The 17,238-nt window shown below is 48.2% G+C and overlaps 3 protein-coding genes across 4 annotated transcripts; 1 reads left to right on the forward strand and 2 right to left on the reverse strand.

The window, feature by feature from the left end:
* On the reverse strand, nucleotides 1-7,928 carry Tbcb (tubulin folding cofactor B). Its single transcript, XM_005341948.5, has 6 exons — nucleotides 7,724-7,928; nucleotides 7,209-7,352; nucleotides 3,445-3,541; nucleotides 2,345-2,536; nucleotides 460-532; nucleotides 1-286 (listed from the first exon to the last, which is right to left on the reverse strand). Exons 1-6 carry the CDS (start codon nucleotides 7,835-7,837, stop codon nucleotides 172-174), a joined length of 735 nt encoding a protein of 244 aa, XP_005342005.1. The 5' UTR covers nucleotides 7,838-7,928; the 3' UTR covers nucleotides 1-171.
* A 96-nt stretch (nucleotides 7,929-8,024) lies between these two features.
* On the forward strand, nucleotides 8,025-9,665 carry Polr2i (RNA polymerase II subunit I). 2 transcript variants are annotated; one of them, XM_005341947.4, is made up of 7 exons: nucleotides 8,025-8,155; nucleotides 8,482-8,584; nucleotides 8,661-8,715; nucleotides 8,937-9,010; nucleotides 9,099-9,173; nucleotides 9,279-9,330; nucleotides 9,559-9,665. In XM_005341947.4, the coding sequence occupies exons 2-7, from the start codon at nucleotides 8,526-8,528 to the stop codon at nucleotides 9,619-9,621; spliced, it is 378 nt and encodes a 125-aa protein (XP_005342004.1). In that variant the 5' UTR covers nucleotides 8,025-8,155; nucleotides 8,482-8,525; the 3' UTR covers nucleotides 9,622-9,665. The 2 variants fall into 2 exon arrangements, with proteins under 2 accessions (XP_005342004.1, XP_005342003.1); XM_005341946.4 differs by having other exon boundaries at nucleotides 8,060-8,155; nucleotides 8,356-8,584.
* On the reverse strand, nucleotides 8,593-11,751 carry Ovol3 (ovo like zinc finger 3). The gene is made up of 4 exons (XM_013366013.3): nucleotides 11,619-11,751; nucleotides 11,479-11,543; nucleotides 10,375-10,576; nucleotides 8,593-9,924 (listed from the first exon to the last, which is right to left on the reverse strand). Exons 1-4 carry the CDS (start codon nucleotides 11,710-11,712, stop codon nucleotides 9,716-9,718), a joined length of 570 nt encoding a protein of 189 aa, XP_013221467.2. The 5' UTR covers nucleotides 11,713-11,751; the 3' UTR covers nucleotides 8,593-9,715.
* Nucleotides 11,752-17,238: the final 5,487 nt, after the last annotated feature.

A 17,238-nucleotide genomic window follows, 5' to 3' on the forward strand; every position in this document is an offset into this window, starting at 1 on the left:
TTCCCAGGTTTCTGATGCATTTAATGTACAAATCTCTAAAATCAAAGGGAGGGAAAAAGGTGAATAAAATTAAAACGAGGTCAGGAGCAGAGGGCCAGGGGTACACATGTAGAGAAGGGCAATGAGTGGCTGAGACAGGAGCTGGAACAGGGAGATGCCCTTCCCTGGGTGTCACATCTCGTCCAACCCATAGTCTTCCTCTGGGAAATCCCCCACTGTCACAACCGATGGCTTGACGAAGGCTCCATACTTGGGCTGGCATTCGAAGTAGCGTTTCCCATTCACACTGCAGAACATGATGGGGAAGCAGTGGTCAAAGGATCCCATGTGGCTCCCACTCAAAATGCAGTATGACATTATAACAGGCTCACTCAGCAGCATGCATGGAATTACACATACATGTTCACATATGCATTCCCAGACACACATACACAGATGTCTCAATGGAACACTTGTTACCTGCCATCGTTTTTCCCTAATGGCTCATCATAGCGGACACCAATCCAGTAGCCAGGCTTGAAATCTGTGAGTCCTGCCCAGAAGAGAAATTCTGATGAAACCTCTGGACACATCTCACCTGGAATCTGTGCTTGCTCATCAAGGAAAGCCTGTCCTGATGAAAATCACTCCTTGCTACTTTGATTGCTTCCACCCAGGATCACCTTTATCTCCTGTCAGACCAAGATGGTAGCAGCTTTGCTGATCTCCTAGCTCCCACCCTGCCCCCTATTCACTTATCCAAGAGGTTTTGGGTTTTTTTTTTTTTGGTACCAGGATTGAACCCAGGGGTGCTTAACCACTGAGCCACATCCCCGGCTCCTTTTTTTAAAATTTCATTTAGAGACAGGGTTTTACTAAGTTCTTAGGGCCTCACTAAGTTGCTGAGGCTGGCTTTGAACTGGTGATCCTCTTGCTTCAGCCTCCCAAGCTGCTGGAATTACAAGTGTGCACCATGGTACCAGGCACGAAGAGGTCTTTGTAAAACCTAAGGGGGCTGGGTTTGGTGGTACACATCTTTGATCTCAGTGGCTCGAGAGGCTGAGGCAGAACTTCAAGTTCAAGGGGGGCCCCAGCAAGACTTTTTCTCAAAACAAACTAAAAAGGATTGGGGATGTGGCTCAGTAGCAGAGTGCCCTTAGTTCAATCTCCATTCCCCCAGACACACAAAACTTAAGATGGGATGGCACTGCCACAGCTCTGAGAGGCCTCAGAATAAACATTGACATTTGACCTTGGGTTGCTACGCTCCAGAACTCTTAAGAAATCAACTTCTGCTGTTTTAACCACTCTATGTGTGGTAGCTGGTTAGGGAAATCCTAGCAAATTATGCACAATCAACAACAAAAAACAACAGAACCCAATTAAAAATTGGGCAAAGGATCTGAGTAGACATTTCTTCAAAGAAAATACACTAATGGCCAAGAAGACATGAAATGATGCTCAACATTATTAGCTATCAAAAAGATACAAATCAAAAACATAATGTTCTACTTCACTCCCACTAGAATACCTAGAATAAAAATGACAGATAACAATTGTGTGGGTGAAGATGTGAAGAAATTGGAACCTTGCTGGTGGAAATGTAAAATGGTGCAGCTGCTTTGGGAAACAGGCTGGCAATTCCTCCAAAGGTTAAGCAAAGAATTACATGTGAGAAAAAAAAAAAAAAAAAAAGAATTACATGTGAGGCGAATTCTCCTCTTAGGTATAGAGAAATGAGAACATGTCCTTGCAAAAGCTTACTATATGAGAATGTTCATACAGCATTATTCATAATAGCCAAAGAGTGGAAATGACCCAAATGTCCATCAACTGATGAATGAACAAATAAAACATGGTATATCTATATAATGCAAAATACTGATACATGCACAATACGGAAGAACCTTGAAAACAATATGTGAATATAGCCAAGGACTGCATATTTAGGATTCCTTTCATAGGAAACAACCAGAATAGACAAATCTACAGAGACAGAATGTAGATAGGGCTGGGGAAGTAAGACTTCATAAATGGGGAAAGACTGATAATAGATTTAGGATATCCTGTGAGGGTAACAGAAATATTCTAAAATTGACAACTAGTGATGTGGCACAATTCTCTGAACATACTAAAAACTAGTGAACTATATACTTAATGAGCGAGTTGTACGATCCATGAATTTTATCTGCGCCTCTCACTTTTCCACCATCAACGCTGGGTTGTCACTGTCAGCTGGAATTGGAATTTCCTTGAATGCCAAGGCCCTGGCATCGCCAACCTCAGAACAAAGCATAAGGTCTCAGAGACTCAACTGAATGAATGAATGGTATCTTGGGATCCAGGAATCCTGTGAGCCACATACCTACATACATGACAGTGCCCCGGCGACTGGCCTGTCCAGGTGCCCGCACCTCACAGCGGCTGCCCACAGAAATGGTGCTGGCTTGGGCCTTCTCCTCTTCGAGGCGCTGGTTGGTCTCGGCTTCTTGCTGTGCTCGCTCCTCTTCACTGTATCGGCCTACCTTGCTGCGCTTCAGGAAGGAGCGAACTGTGTCTGTGGGCAGGGTGGGGGACAGGGTCAGACCTGATCTCTGGGGATGTCTCTGACCTCTTCAGATAACATCCAGCCAAAAGGGGCTAGAATATTCCATATTCACGGAGTATTTCTTCTAGGTGTCAGAGAGCTGTGCCCAAGCTCCATAAGTCTCCCACCATAGCTTTGATTTTTTTCCCGTGACTCCTGGGGTCTCCCTACAATCTAGAAACTAAAGGGATACAGCCAGCCTCCAGTCCTTCACATGACCCCATCTTTTTTTTTTTTTTTTGTACTGAGGAAGTAACCCATGGGCACTGCTTTACCACTGAGCCACATCCCAGCCTTTTTTATTTTTTGAGACAGGTTCTGACTAAGTTGCTGAGATTGTCCTCAAACTTGCAATCCTGACTCAGTCTCCCGGGTCACCGGGATTACAGGTGTGTGCCCTGTAACATGACCCCATCTTCTTACATATCCCTCCAGTCTTAGGTTCACCTTCAGCCAGTCGCTGCAAGCCCCCTTCCTTCCCACCACACATTCTGACCCATCAGCAGAAGCCTGAACTGATTGCCATTCTATCCTTTCCATAGCCCACTAGACTCTGTCCTTATACCCCATCTGCCCCACCCCATGCCTCCATCTGGCCCTGAATGCTCCCCACAAACCATTCTCCTGCATTCCCCAAAGGCCCCCTTCATCTTCCTAGGCCCTCATTTGCTTCCCCTCACATACTTAGGAGTCCCCATTCCTACCCCAAGCCCTGTTCACCTTAATCATGTACCCACAGTCCCATGCCCTCATATGTACCCACAATGAACCTCACCTCTTCCTCCATCTTCCCAAGCCCTCTGCCTGATTTCTGACCTCCCTGTGATGGTCCTCTCTTACCACAAATCCTCATCCATCCCATCCCATGTGTTCTGTACCTTGCCTCTGGTCATAGGCTTCTTGAGAGAGTTCAAATTTTTCCACTTTGGACACGTCCTCATACTCTCCAAGGCGGGCACCACTGTGGTCAATGACCTGTGGTGAGGAGAGGAAGGTCAGCAGGAATCAGTCTAGCCAGGAAGGCCTGGGATGCTAGGGTACAGCTGCATGCTAGAGCACTCTACACACTCAAGCCTTTCCTGATTTGAAAAATACACCTTCACCTTTATCTCAGCTATCTCCCCTCTCCTGAGCCCAGCAGAAGGGACAAAAGTAGATATCTACACTGGCCATCTCTCCTTTCTCCTCGCCATCCAAAACCCTGGAGGCAGGATCTGCCCCGAGATGTACCCTACACACTAGCACCCATATCACTGATAGCCCTGAAGTCAATGAATCTAACTGGCAGAGATCAGACCCAGCTCATAGCCCTCTAGGCAGTACATCTATCCTCTCTGGGACTCTGGGACCCTCGCAGGATGGCCCCCATCTCCAGAACACCTCTTCTTGAACTATTCCAAATGTTCTCCCACTCATTGCTTATGGAGCTCCTCCAAAGGTACCCAGGAGGTCCTGAGCTGGGCACTGAGAACATGGTATAAAAAGAGACAACCCATGCCCGTAGGCAGTGCTTATTCTGCTGTGCTGGGGGACCCAGCGGTAAACAAACAAATAGAGACATGGACTAAACACTACTTGATGGCCAGGGCGAAAGACAAAAATACAACAAAGAAGATAAGGAGCATGGGAAGGTGGCCAGGGCAGGCTTTCAAAAGGAGGGGATGTCTGAGCCAAAGCCTGAAGGATGAGAAGGAACAGCAGGTGTGAAAACCAGAAGCAGATACATCCTTGACCTTCTGGAGGAGGAGAAGTTGTTGTGGGTGCGGTGAAGGGAGCTAGTGGGAGAATGGGAAAGACAACAGATCACTGTAGACTTTGGATTTTACCTGCATTGTGGTGCAGAGATGGCTCTCATATGGATCAGAGGTTCAAAGGCTCTCTCTGCTGCAGACTGTTGGGGTAGGGATGGGAGCAATGAGGCCAGGGGAGGGGTTGGGATGTCCAGGAGGGAGGGGTGAAGGCTGAACCAGGGTGGGTGCAGTGGGAATAGGGGAAGAATTTAGATTAGGGATGATTTTGTAGGTGGAGCCAACATGGTTTGTGACAGATTGGGAGTGGGGAAAAGAGTGGGGAAAGAGAGGGATCAAGGACAATCCTAAAGTGTTTAGTCTGAACCACTAGGCTAACACGGCAAAATAAAAATGGTCCTTACCTCCGAGTCTGGGATCGCTAAGAATTTCTATTCCCTAGGTCATGAATTTTTTTAAAGTTTGAAAAACTGTCATTTTAAGCAGTGCATGTAGCTGATATTTACCAACAGAAAAGGAATTTTAGGAAAAAAACAAAATTCCCAGAGGTTCCAACCCTGGGACACTGTCCTTGAATAGCCTGGGATGTACCACATGGGTGTGAAGCCCTCTTGATTGAGGGTGCTGCTACCCATGACTGACCCCACTTGCATCCCTCAGCTGTAGCTGCCGGACCGCCCCAAGTCTCAGTTCTGTGGGCCCAGCAGAGTCCTGACTCACAACTGCTAGTCCTGCCCATCACTTCATCTGGACTCTTACAGTATCCCCCTCCTGGTGTCCCTGCCCCTCCTGTCCCCCAGTCTGTTCCTCACCTGCAGCCCAAGGAGCTCGTGAAAACCTGAGTCAGAGCAGAGCCCTTAGGCTGACTCCTTCCCAGTTCCCACTTTCTTCACTCACAGTCCAGCACCCACTGTGCTCCCTCCCACCTCAGGGTGTTTGCATGTGCTATGTCCTCCTGCCAGAGCACCTTTTCCCTTTTGGTTAACTCTCCCTTTTCTGTAGGTCTCTGATCAAAAACAGCACTCGCTCCAGGAATCCTCCCAGACCTCACTGATAGGTCAGATACCCCAGTATAGGGTCTCCCAGCTCCATGATCTCCTGCAAGGCCCTCAGTTAAAACTTACCTTTCATATTTGCTCCTGTGATCATTTGGCTAACATCTACCTCACACACTAGACACAGCTAAAACAGGGACCTCCTCAGATATGACTCACAGCTATACTCCTGGCACAATATAAATGTTCAATGAACGATTATTGAATAACAAAGGACAGAAAATAAAGAACCAGTACTCTGGGCACATGAACTTCTAGAGTCGTGCAGACAAAATGAAAAATTCTATCAGTATTTCATGCTTAAGAAAGTATATTTCATCCTGAAGTTGAGTTTTGTCCTCTGCAAAATGAGGATAATTATACCATCTTCTTGGTCTTTTTTTTTTTTTTTGTCTTTTTTTGGGGGGGTGTACTGGTAAAGCACTCCTGCTTTACCAGTTCTTATTTTTTATTTTGGGGGAGGGCCTTACTAAGTTTCCAAGGGTCTTGCTAAGTTGCTGAGGTTGGCCTTGAACTTGCAATCCTCCTGCCTCAGCCTACCAAGTTTCTGGGATATAGGTATGCATCCTGCACTTGACCTCTTGGTCTTATTTTGTAGAGTCAACTCATCATCCAACAGTGATTCACTGAGTATCCTCTGTGCCAGGCATTGTTCCAGATGCTGAGGACACAGCAGTGAAACAGAGTGATGAAAATTTCCACTCTCCTGGACACTCAAATCAGGGAGACACAAAATAAACCAGACCAATGAGAAAAATCCAGAGTATGTCAGAGAGTGATAAGAGCTATGAGCAAAAATTTAAAATATACTCAGATGCAATGACAATATATCTGTAATCCAAGTAAACTTGGAAGGCTGAGAGAGGAGGATTCCAAGTTCAAAGCCAGACAGTAAGCCCCTGTGTTGAAATAAACAAATAAAAAAATCTAAAAAACAGAACAAAAAGGGGGGAAGGGATGAAATTATAATTTTATATTTAGACACGTGAAGGTGTCACTTGAAATGTGACTTTTTTTTTTGGTACTGGGTTTTGAACCCAGGGGCACTTTACCACTGAGCTAACCCCTAGCCCCTTTTTATTTTTTAATTTTGAGACAGGGCCTCACTAAGTTGCTTAGGGACCTCACTAAATTGCTGAGGCTGTCTTCAAATTTGTGATCCTCCTGCTTCAGCAACCAGAGTTGCTGGGATTATAGGCACATGCCACTTTGCCCAGCAAAAGATGACATTTTAAGTAAACATAAGAAGAAAGGGGGAAGCCATGTGGACATATAGAGAATTATTCATGAAGAAAATATAATAAATATAATACAGCACATGCAAAGGCCCTAAAGTGGAGTTCACCTGGGATGTCTAAGGAACAATGTGCCAGGTAAAGACTGAGGTGGGAGAGGGGAATGCTAAGCAGAGAAAGAACAATGTAGGCACAAAGAGGTCCTCTGCATTCTACCTTCTCCCAACCTGTCTAGCCTCATTGCTCAGAGGCTCACCTCCTGCTCTAGAACTCTGTACACTTTTTTCCATCTACTTGGGGATGCCCCTTCTACCTCTTTGCTCATCCTTTAGGTCTCAGCTCAAATGTCCCTTCTTCCAGAAAGCTCTTTCTGAAACCTCCAGGTGGAGTCAAGTAACACTTCTGGGTACCCCCAGTTCCCTAAGCTTTTACTATCCTAGCACAGACTACTCTGGGTTGTCACTATCTATTGGTGTCTATCTGTGCTGGACTGGGGATGCCATGAGGGCAGGGCTTATATGGGTTATTACACAGGGCAAGCACAGCAAATATTTGTTGAGTAAATGAATTAATGAGGTATGAGATCCCAGCTGGGTGGCCTCACATGGATGCGGCAGCCGTCATCTACAGGATAGGAGCCCAGCAATGCATCCTCCTGATCCAACTTGCTGTAGAATTTGTCATCAACTCCATACAGCTCCAGTTCCATGCAGGAAGCAGGGCTGCCCACCACCAGCTCCAGTTTACACTGCGGGGATGAGGAGAAAGGGTATCAGTGACCCCATCATCTGCCCTGAGGCTCCACCTATTATTAGCAACCATCACCCTATCCCTGCTTCTCTAAAAGACCATCCAGGGCCTAGGAGGTTCTGAGGGGCCTTCCCGGCCCCACCTCTTCTACTCTAGCTCCTGCCTTCTAGAGCACCGGGTTTTTCTCTGGACTCGCCCCTACTCTCTGCAATCTCAGATTCTCTCTGGCCCCATCTGCGTAGGCCAGGTCTCCAGGCTCCGCAACCCCAGAAATCTCTAGCCCCGCCCCCTACATTCAGGCCCCTCCCCACCTTCGGGAAACCCCGCATTTTTTGCCCCACCCCTCTAGACCCCGCCCCCCAGTCACACCTTAAACTCAGCGATGGTGAGACTCCGACTGTACCGCTTCTCAGAGCGGAAACTGTTGAGGGAGCTGCTAATGAAAATGGTCACTGTGGGCGCCGATATTCCCGCCACCTCCATTTCGCCGCGCCTTGCAGTGGCCTGCAGCCCGATACAGCCGTCTCACACCGGCTCCGCCGCCGCTGCTTCTGGGATACCAGCCCCGCCCCCACTCCTGGACCAGACCAATCCACGGGCTCTCACTTTTAGGATCCACCAATCGCCGCCGTCCTTTCTCCACTGCCGGGAAAAGGACTCGCCCTCTTCTTAGACCCAGCCAATCCCGAGAGGTCTTTTATAGTTCACAATTCTTCCAATAGCCACACCGGAAACGGCCGGGTCGGGCCGAAGCTGAAGCTGGGAGGAAGAACTGGCAGGAGTTATCCCGGTTCGCGAAGGGTAAGCGTGGCGCGTGTGCACTGGCGTGGATCCAAACAGAGAGTAATGGCTTCTTCTATTTATGTCCAGCACCTAGGGGGTCACTTTGTGCATCATATTCCCGGATTTTGCACTATATCCATCCCATTCTGTAAAATGGGGAGGCGAAGTCCCGAAATTGGAAGCAATTACCATAAATATTTTTAAAAAATTAAATCAAGGGAAGCAATCAGCCAAACCTAAGCGTGGAGAGAGCCGAGCACAGGGCTACCGTCAGCTTATACACGTGCGCGGCTCCGGCCCTCTTTGGCGCCGCTGCTTGGCCTGACCCTTCCCGCGACCTGTAGCGCGGCGGAGCAAGTGCGGAAGGCTTGACAGGCAGTTCGTCGCTATGGAGCCAGATGGGACCTACGAACCAGGCTTCGTGGGCATTCGATTCTGCCAGGAATGGTGAGAAGGGAAGCAGGTGCGGAAGGGGAGCAAGGACTTGCTCAAGGGCTGACCTCTGACTTCCTCCTCCCTACAGTAACAACATGTTGTACCCCAAGGAAGACAAGGAGAACCGCATTCTGCTTTATGCGGTGAGTGCGAGCTTGCAGGCCTCCACGCTGGATCCCCTCGTGGCAGCGTGCTACTCTGTATAACACACACTTCCTATTCGCTCCCGAATGTATTGGCCTCACCTCCTATCACTTTCTTGTCCATCCGGCCCGTAGTCGTCCCCTCCGGGAATCTCCCTGCCCTCCCATTCCTATTCGTGACCCCTAGTCTCTGGTGACCCGCCACACTCGCCCTTTCACAGTGCCGGAATTGTGATTATCAGCAGGAAGCCGATAACAGCTGCATCTACGTCAACAAAATCACGCACGAAGTGGAGTGAGTGTCGTGACCAGGGGTTGGGGGCAAAGGTGTTGTCTTGGGAGTCCGGGACTTAGCTTATTTATTCACCTCCCCATTCCTGCAGCGAACTGACCCAGATCATTGCTGATGTGTCCCAGGACCCCACGTTACCACGGACCGAGGACCATCCATGCCAGAAGTGAGTTCGAAGCTAGCAAAGGGGCGGGAGCATGGCTTGTCCTACTGGGTGGTGGAGAGAGGTGGGAAAGGTGTATTAAACTGGGTGACTGGGCCTTCCCTTCAGGTGCGGCCACAAGGAGGCAGTGTTCTTCCAGTCACATAGTGCCCGAGCTGAAGTGAGTTGGTGGGGGGAAGTTTCCTGGGAACCTGGGGCCTGGTCTTTCCCTGTGGGTGGAGATATAAATATTGGGGTGATACTGCCCTTCCCTGAATCCTGGATTGGATCATTAACATTGGGAAAGTTTCCTTGGCTGTTCTTTTGGGATGAGGCCCTGCTGGGTGGAGGGTCCTATGCTGTGCTCTGGAGGCTCCAGACCCTTCTAACCAATTATCCTTTCTACCAGGATGCCATGCGCCTGTATTATGTATGTACTGCCCCACACTGTGGCCACCGCTGGACAGAGTGACCCCCCTCTCTCTTTCTCCTAATAAATGCCAGGTTTTATTTGTTTGTTTGTTTCCTGTGTTTATTTGCTTCATGGGTAGGATGCTGGTACAGTCTCAGGTGGCCCCATGTAGGGTGCAGTGCTGTGCATAGGCATCGGGCCTTGAACTGGTGAAGCCACAGTCCTCACACACATGCAGCTTCTCCCTGCGCTCACGGTAAGCATAGCTGGCCGGCTGCCCATGCACCTTGGCGAGGTGTGCTTCCAGGGAGCATCGCTGGGTAAATGCTTTACCACAAGCTCCACAACGGAATGGCCGGATTCCTGTGAAGAAGGGGTGCAGAGTTGGGCAGGGAAATGGCCTTCTGGCTAAAGGTTTGCCACCTTCCTCTCCAAAATTGAGCATTTCCTGCCCCTATCCCAAACTCATCAAACTTCTATTTATGACCCATTTGCTACCCACCACCCAGTACAAACATGGGCCAAATCCCTGTGACCACTGTCCCTCACTAGAAAATTCCTTCCCCTGGGGAAGATGGTGGGAGATGTTCCTTTGCACCCTGCAATTTGGGACCTGAGTTCTGTAGCCAGCATCCGTCTTGTCTCCACTAACATGGCATCACCTTATACCACTTGCTGGGGTCTGAGGTGCATCAAGTCTCAGGCCTCTTGTGTCCCTGCCCTATGTACATAGATACATCCAGGGCATCTGCCTTCATTCCATCACCATCCCACCTGGCCCAGAAGCCCCTCACAGTCCTTGCCACTACTCACCAGTGTGAGTCCTCATGTGGCGCTTGAGATCGAAGGCATCGTGAAAGCCTTTGCCACAGCAGCGGCACACATGGCGGCGAGCTGGACTGTGGCACTTGAGGTGTCGTGTCAGCATGCGCTGCAGTGGGAAGGCCTTGGGGCAGAGAGGGCAGCCAAGTGTCCCAGGGCTCCTGGGAGCAGAGGCCAGGGTTCCCTGCATGGGCTGCCAAGGAGATGCAGAAGTTAGCCCCTCCACCTGGACCCTGCCTATACCTGGCATAAAAATACTTACAAAGTACTCAGAATGTAGGATGAGGAAGGCTGGAGTCTGATCAGTGCAAACACATGCCATCTTCTTCCCAGGGCCTTTCCTAACCAAACCCCATCATGCTTGCCTTGCTTGACACTTCTCCATAGCAAGTATCATCCTCCAACATACTAACACATGTTTTTCTAGTTTTATTCTGTCCTCAGCACCAATCAGAAATAAAAATTGGGGCTGGGGATGTGGCTCAAGCGGTAGCGCGCTTGCCTGGCATGCGTGCGGCCTGGGTTCGATTCCCAGCACCACATACAAAACAAAGATGTTGTATCCGCCGATAACTAAAAAATAAATATTAAAATTAAAAAAAAAAAGAAATAAAAATTGATTACAGTGTGGATTTTTGTCTTACTACTGTTAAGTGCTTAGCACCTGGCTCAGAATAAATAGTGAACTAACCTTGATCACATTTGCATTCTGGCTAGTGCTTTCCTTCTCCCCTTGCATGCACAGCTGAAATACCCCTTCTGAGAGGGCCCAGTAACCCTTAGCCCCCATCCTGCTCTTATCACCTTGTTCCATGTTCTGGCATAAAAATTAATCACCATCCACTCGTTTGCTGGGATCCTTCTCTGCCCCACTGGACGTAGAGATATCTGGAGCACATCTGCGGCTGTCTACCCGAGGAATATGGGGCTTCATTGAGACCTAACTGAACTCATTCTAGGACAGGAATGGCATTCCCAGCAGGGAAAACAGGTCTTGAGGCTGAGGGGCATGTGTAAACAGGCCCAGGAGTAAGGGGCTATCAGCTTTCGGAAGGGGCAAAACAGCTGGGGCCTGAGGGTCAGCTGCAGACTCACCGCTGCCCAGGGGTCCCCAAGGCGGGAAGACTGATGTGCCGGTGGCCCGGCCAGGCTGCTGCAGTCTGAAGAGAGAAAGCTGGTGGTGATGCCTTGCCTCTTCCCCTGCCCCTTGTCCCCAGGCTCAGTGAGGGGCCCACCTGGAATATAGGCATCTCCTCGGAGCTGGTCAGGCAGGTGGCCCCAGTTAGGTGGTTGTGGACGCCGACTCCTGACCAGGAAGACACGAGGCATCACTTCAGGAATGGAGAGGTGGTTGCTCACAAGCAGAGTTTCCTCCTCCACCTGCTGTCAGACCTCAGCCCAGGACCACTATCCCAGGTGGGAAGGGAGGGATGTGGGGGAGGAACCTCTTTTTTATGCAAATTTTGAGACAAGTCCCGGGAGCAGACTTTGCTGGCTTTACTAATCTCGACCCTAGGCCTGTCATTCATCCCCCTTCTTTTAGACCAAGTTCCTGAGGGTACTCTGCAGCCTCTGGGGACAGACAAAACTCCCAGAGGGTCAAGCAAGGGGAAAAGAGCCTAGGCATCTCTAGGGGATGGTGAGAGGAGAGAAACATGGCTCCAGGACTGGCAGGAAGAAGGACTTGAGCATTGTTTGTCAGGCAAATCAGTCACCCCCGGACATCCAACAGCGTGCTTGGTTATTCAAATCACAGCAGCTGTCTGAGGAAGCAGGGGAAGGGGTGGCTGTGATTGTCCTGCTCTGGAGGGTGTAGGGAAGACAGCAGAGTCAATAGGTAAGGACAAAATAAAGGTCTAGGCTGTGCATCCTCAGGCAGGAAGAAGGCTCTACCTCTCTGATCTTCAGAGACCCAAAGCTGATATAGTCAGAAGCTCTATTCAGGTGTATCAGGCATTAAAACACCTTAAAAAAAAATATATATATATATAAATCATTTCCTGTGACTTCCCTTTCCCGCTGTCTGGAAACTAAAGGGGGTCACCTAATATAGCCAGGGGCTCACTTGTAAGGGTCCAGCGAAGCGTCAGAGAAAGAGACCACTCATGCAATTGGCAGAAGGGGATTTATTGAACCAGCATGCTGGGGCTCCGTGCCCACTCAAGAAAGGAAAGCAGCCCAGAGCCCCGGGCAGGGGTTGAGCAGTGCTTAAGTACACTTTTTGGGGAGAGCGTGGGCTTTGCATACATCAGTCTCTTTTAACAAATCACCATACACTGAGGGAAAATCAAACAATAATTTTTAGACTTGATTAGTACATTCATTGGCGGGAACAGGCTGGGCAGGGGTGATTGGTCACTTCTAAGCGGGGTACACATTCAAACTGATTGGTTTTGGGCCTTGAATGCCTACGTGCCAAGTTACACAGGATCCTAAGTTATTAAACAACCAGGGGACCAGGAGAAATATTTACTGGGCAGTTCAGGTATTGTCCTACAGAAATTTCAGGTTTTAGAGGTAGCAGAGGAATTTAACGATACCTGGTCCTTTACTTTTTTATTTTATTTATTTATTTATTTTTTTAATTGGTTGTTCACAACATACAAAGCTCTTGACATATCATATTTCATACATTAGATTGAAGTGGGTTATGAACTCCCAATTTTACCCCAAATGCAGATTGCAGAATCACTGGTCCTTTACTTTTTTTTTTTTTTTTTTTTTTTTTGAGAGAGAATTTTAACATTTATTTATTTTTTCTTAGTTCTCGGTGGACACAACATCTTTGTTGGTATGTGGTGCTGAGGATCGAACCCGGGCCGCACACATGCCAGGCGAGCGCGCTACCGCTTGAGCCACATCCCCAGCCCAGGTCCTTTACTTTTTAACTCAGGCCTTGCAGCTTAGAAACTTTACAATGCCCGGTCTTTTACACTTTAACTTTTACACTTTAACTTCAATTTCTTTTACTCTTACACCCTGTACCTTACCAGAAGTGCAGACTCTGTTCTACATTAGTTCTTATCTAACTTCTGAACTGGGATTGAGGATTTTGAACACTCCTCGTGAAATTATTTTCTCTCATTTATTTACCAACAATTTTCTAAGTTCTAACTAGAGACAGAACCTAGCTCAGCACTGAAAATGAACATATAAGTCCAAGGAAGATAAAGCATTGACAGCTCAGGATGCTCAAGGCTGTGAAGGGGACCCAGATGTGTGCTCACACCTGTAATCCCAGCTACTCAGGAGGCTGAGGCAGGGGGATTGTTAAATTCTAAGTCAGTCTGGGCAATTTAACCAGACTGTCTCAAATGAAAAAGGCTGGGGTGGAGCTCAGTATTATCAATATTATTATTATTATTATTATTTTATATATTTTAGCATTTCTAGCAGGTCCTGGGTTCAACAAATAAATAAAAATAAATGTAAAATAAGTAAATAAACTGAAGAGAGTGAACAGGCAGAACCATCCAAGCTGTGACAGAAAAATCCTGGAGGACTTTGGGGTTCCCAGAAGAGACTCCTAATCAAGTGTAGGGATTCAGGAATGGCTTCCTGGATGTGATCTCTGAAAGTAGATGTTTCTGGTGAAAGGGAGAGGGCGTTCCAGGCAGAGGGAGCCTTCTACCAAGACTTGGCAGTGTGAGAAGGAATATCTGAAGGATATGGAGAATAAGTCCAAGGACATCTCTCCTATCTGCAGCTGTCTTCCCTACTGGCTTGGTCTGGGGTAAAATTGAAGCTTTTGTCATTTAAAATCCCAGGCCTCAGCCGGAAGGAAGGGACACAAAAGGACTGAACAGGCATCTGACCCCTCATCCTATGGGTCAGCTGAACCCCAATACAATAAGCCCCAGGAAATTCCCTATTCACACTCCTGTCCTACCCTAATGGATCAGCTGACCCTAATATTGTGAACCCCAGGAACTACCCTCCTGTCCCACCCTAAATGAAGCCCATAAAACCCAGACCCGTGTTTTAGCCTGCTGCCATTTTCTGTCCCCAAAATGAGCCACATGGAAAGTTTGACCCATTGACTCTGCTGCTGAATAAAGGGCTTCCCGCCTCCTGCACTCTGTCATTCGTGCTAACAACATGCCCTGAGAGTCAGCCTTCCTGATTCATTTCTGTGGCTCTGTGCATCAAGCTTTACCATTTAATCTCCTGAACCTGGGCTTTCTCACTTTCAGTTTCTTCATTCTGAATATGGGACTAAGGAGTCTCCCTGATGTGATTTGTGTTGAAGATTCCCCATAGATCACAGGTAGATCACATTCAGAGAGTGTTTAGCATGGGGTCTGGCAGAGGCTGATGTGTTAGTGGGGGTGGTTAAGAAGCCTTGAGGGGTTAAGTGGCCAGGAAGGCTGTGGGTCCGTTGATGCTGGTTTTTTGTTTTGGGGGTACTGGGGATTGAACTCAAGGGCATTCGACCACTGAGCCACACCCCCAGCCCTTTTTTGTATTTTATTTAGAGATAAGGTCTCACTGAGTTGCTTACTGCCTCACCATTGCTGAGACTGGTTTTGAACTCGCGATCCTCCTGTCTCAGCCTCCTGAGCCGCTGGGGTTACAGGCGTGCGCCCAGCCAGTTGATGCTGTTTTAAGTGGCACTTCCACATCACAGTTGCTGGATTTTATACAACCATGACTGGTGTGCCTTTTGCAGGTCTGACAGCTCAGTACATAGGAGCTGGAGTTTTCCTGGCCTTTCAGTTACTGGGGAGGCCAAGGGTAGATGTGCGACACTGGTGAGTTGCAACAAAGGGTGGCTAGCAGATGGGGAAGAGCTACTTTCTGTTTTCAGTACTGTGGATTGAACCTAGTGGGCTTTACCACTGAGCTACATCCTTTGCTCCCTACTTTTTAAAATTTTGAGGAAGGGTCTCACTAAATTACCTAGGCTAGCCTAGAACTTGCAATCTTTTTGCCTAAGGCTCCTGAGTCAGTGGGATTGCCGTCACCGCAGCTCCTGGCTGCTTTGTTTCTTCTCAGGTGCTCAGTTCTCTATGCCCACCACCAAGTCTCCTGGGGCAACTGGTTCCTGTGTTACTTCTGAAAATGGATTTGGGAAGAAAATGATTCCAGGCATCATTTTTCCCATGCCCTTCTCTAACCTGCTCAGCCCTGCTCCATGCCCTGGGGTACTGATCCTGTTGCCCCCTGTCCCATGCTCTCTGGCTTCCAGTAGGATTGAAGCAAGAATTAAAGACAGGCAGTTAGTGTAGCTGGGTGATCAGGTCAGATGGAGAAAATGAAGGCCAGTTTGGGAGAGACCTGCCCCCTGGGAGATTGGAATGTTAATGCCTCCAGAGCCCTTTGATTACCAAGATTACTTGCCTATATTGCCCCTTTGTTTTTTCAAGGGGGTATGAACTCAGCGGTACTCAACCACTGAACCACATCCCTAACCCTATATTGTGTTTTATTTAGAGACAGGGTCTCACTGAATTGCTTAGCGCTTTGCCTTTGCTGAGGCCGGCTTTGAACTTGCAATCCTCTTTCTCAGCCTCCCTCTAGCCACTGGGATTATAAGTGTGTGCCCCTGAGCCCAACCAGAAGAAGATTGTTAATGAAGCAACTCCTGAGCAGATAGGGAGCTGCTAATTAAAGTCCCCTGGGCTGCTGCTCCCTACCTACATGGCACTCCACCTTGGCTCTTCCAGCCCACCTGCATCTCCCAGGATGCAGGATCCGGGAAAGGAACAAGATGGGGGAGAAGAGCACAGGAGAACAAAGAAAACTTAAGATATATAAAAGGGACAGCACTTCGTTCTCGCATGGATTCCAACTCTGGTCCCCTTCTTCCTACCGGGAGAAGTCTGTGTTACTATTCTTAATAAAATTTCTTGCTTTCTACACTTGCTTCAGCTCTTCTCTGATGTTAAACGTCAACATTTGGGGAAGCAGATGGTAAGGGCAGTATCAGGATTTAGACAAAGGGTGTCCCCCAGGAGATGGGGAGGAGAGTAAGATCAGGAGGTTGATTTCCCCAGCTCCCTCCATGCAGTTGCTAGGGCCACAGCTCCCCTCAGGGCAGCCCTCACCCTGAAATTTGCTCTTCTGGGTTCTCCTTCCCTCCTTTTGTGCCTCCTGCCTACAGGTGACACAAACTCCCCTCTGGCACCAGTACTGGATGCTGTATCAGCCTTGGCAGTTTCCCTGGTCCCTGCCCACATCTTTGCAAATGGCTCCTTTGTTTAACTCTTTGGAATATCCCCCAAGAGTGTGAGCATCTTCCTGCTGGGGCCCTGTTGGTTCACAAACCTCCTGCCTTTGAACACTCCACCACCAGCAGGGATTTCTTTCTTTTTTTTAAAAAAATTTTTAGTTGTAGATGGACACAATATCTTTGTTTTATTTATTTTTTTTAATGTGGTGTAAGGATGGAATCCAGTGCCTCATGCATGTGAGGCAAGTGCTCAACCACTGAGCTACAATCCCACTTCCCAGCAGGGGTTTCTTCTTCTTCTTCTTCATATTTGTATTTAGTTGTAGATGGACACAATACCTTTATTTTGTTTATTTGTTTTTATGTGGTGCTGAGGAACGAACCTAGTGCCTCACACGTGTGAGGCAAGCGTTCCATCACGGAGCCACAATTCCAGCCCCCGCATCAGGGGTTTCTTAACCCTATGGTTTGTCCAGAGAGCAACTCTGATTTTTCCAGGGATTAAAAACTTGGCATTTGGGCTGGGCATGGTAGTGCATGCCTGTAATCCTAGCTACTTAGGAGGCTGAGACAGGAGGATCATAAGTTGGAGGCCAGCCTAGGCAATTTAGCAAGACCCTGTCTCAAAATAAAACTTTATCTAATCTAAACTTTATCTAACTTTGTCTAATCTGGTGAACCTC

Source organism: Ictidomys tridecemlineatus, chromosome 15 (assembly GCF_052094955.1).
Source record: "Ictidomys tridecemlineatus isolate mIctTri1 chromosome 15, mIctTri1.hap1, whole genome shotgun sequence".
Taxonomy (NCBI): domain Eukaryota; kingdom Metazoa; phylum Chordata; class Mammalia; order Rodentia; family Sciuridae; genus Ictidomys; species Ictidomys tridecemlineatus.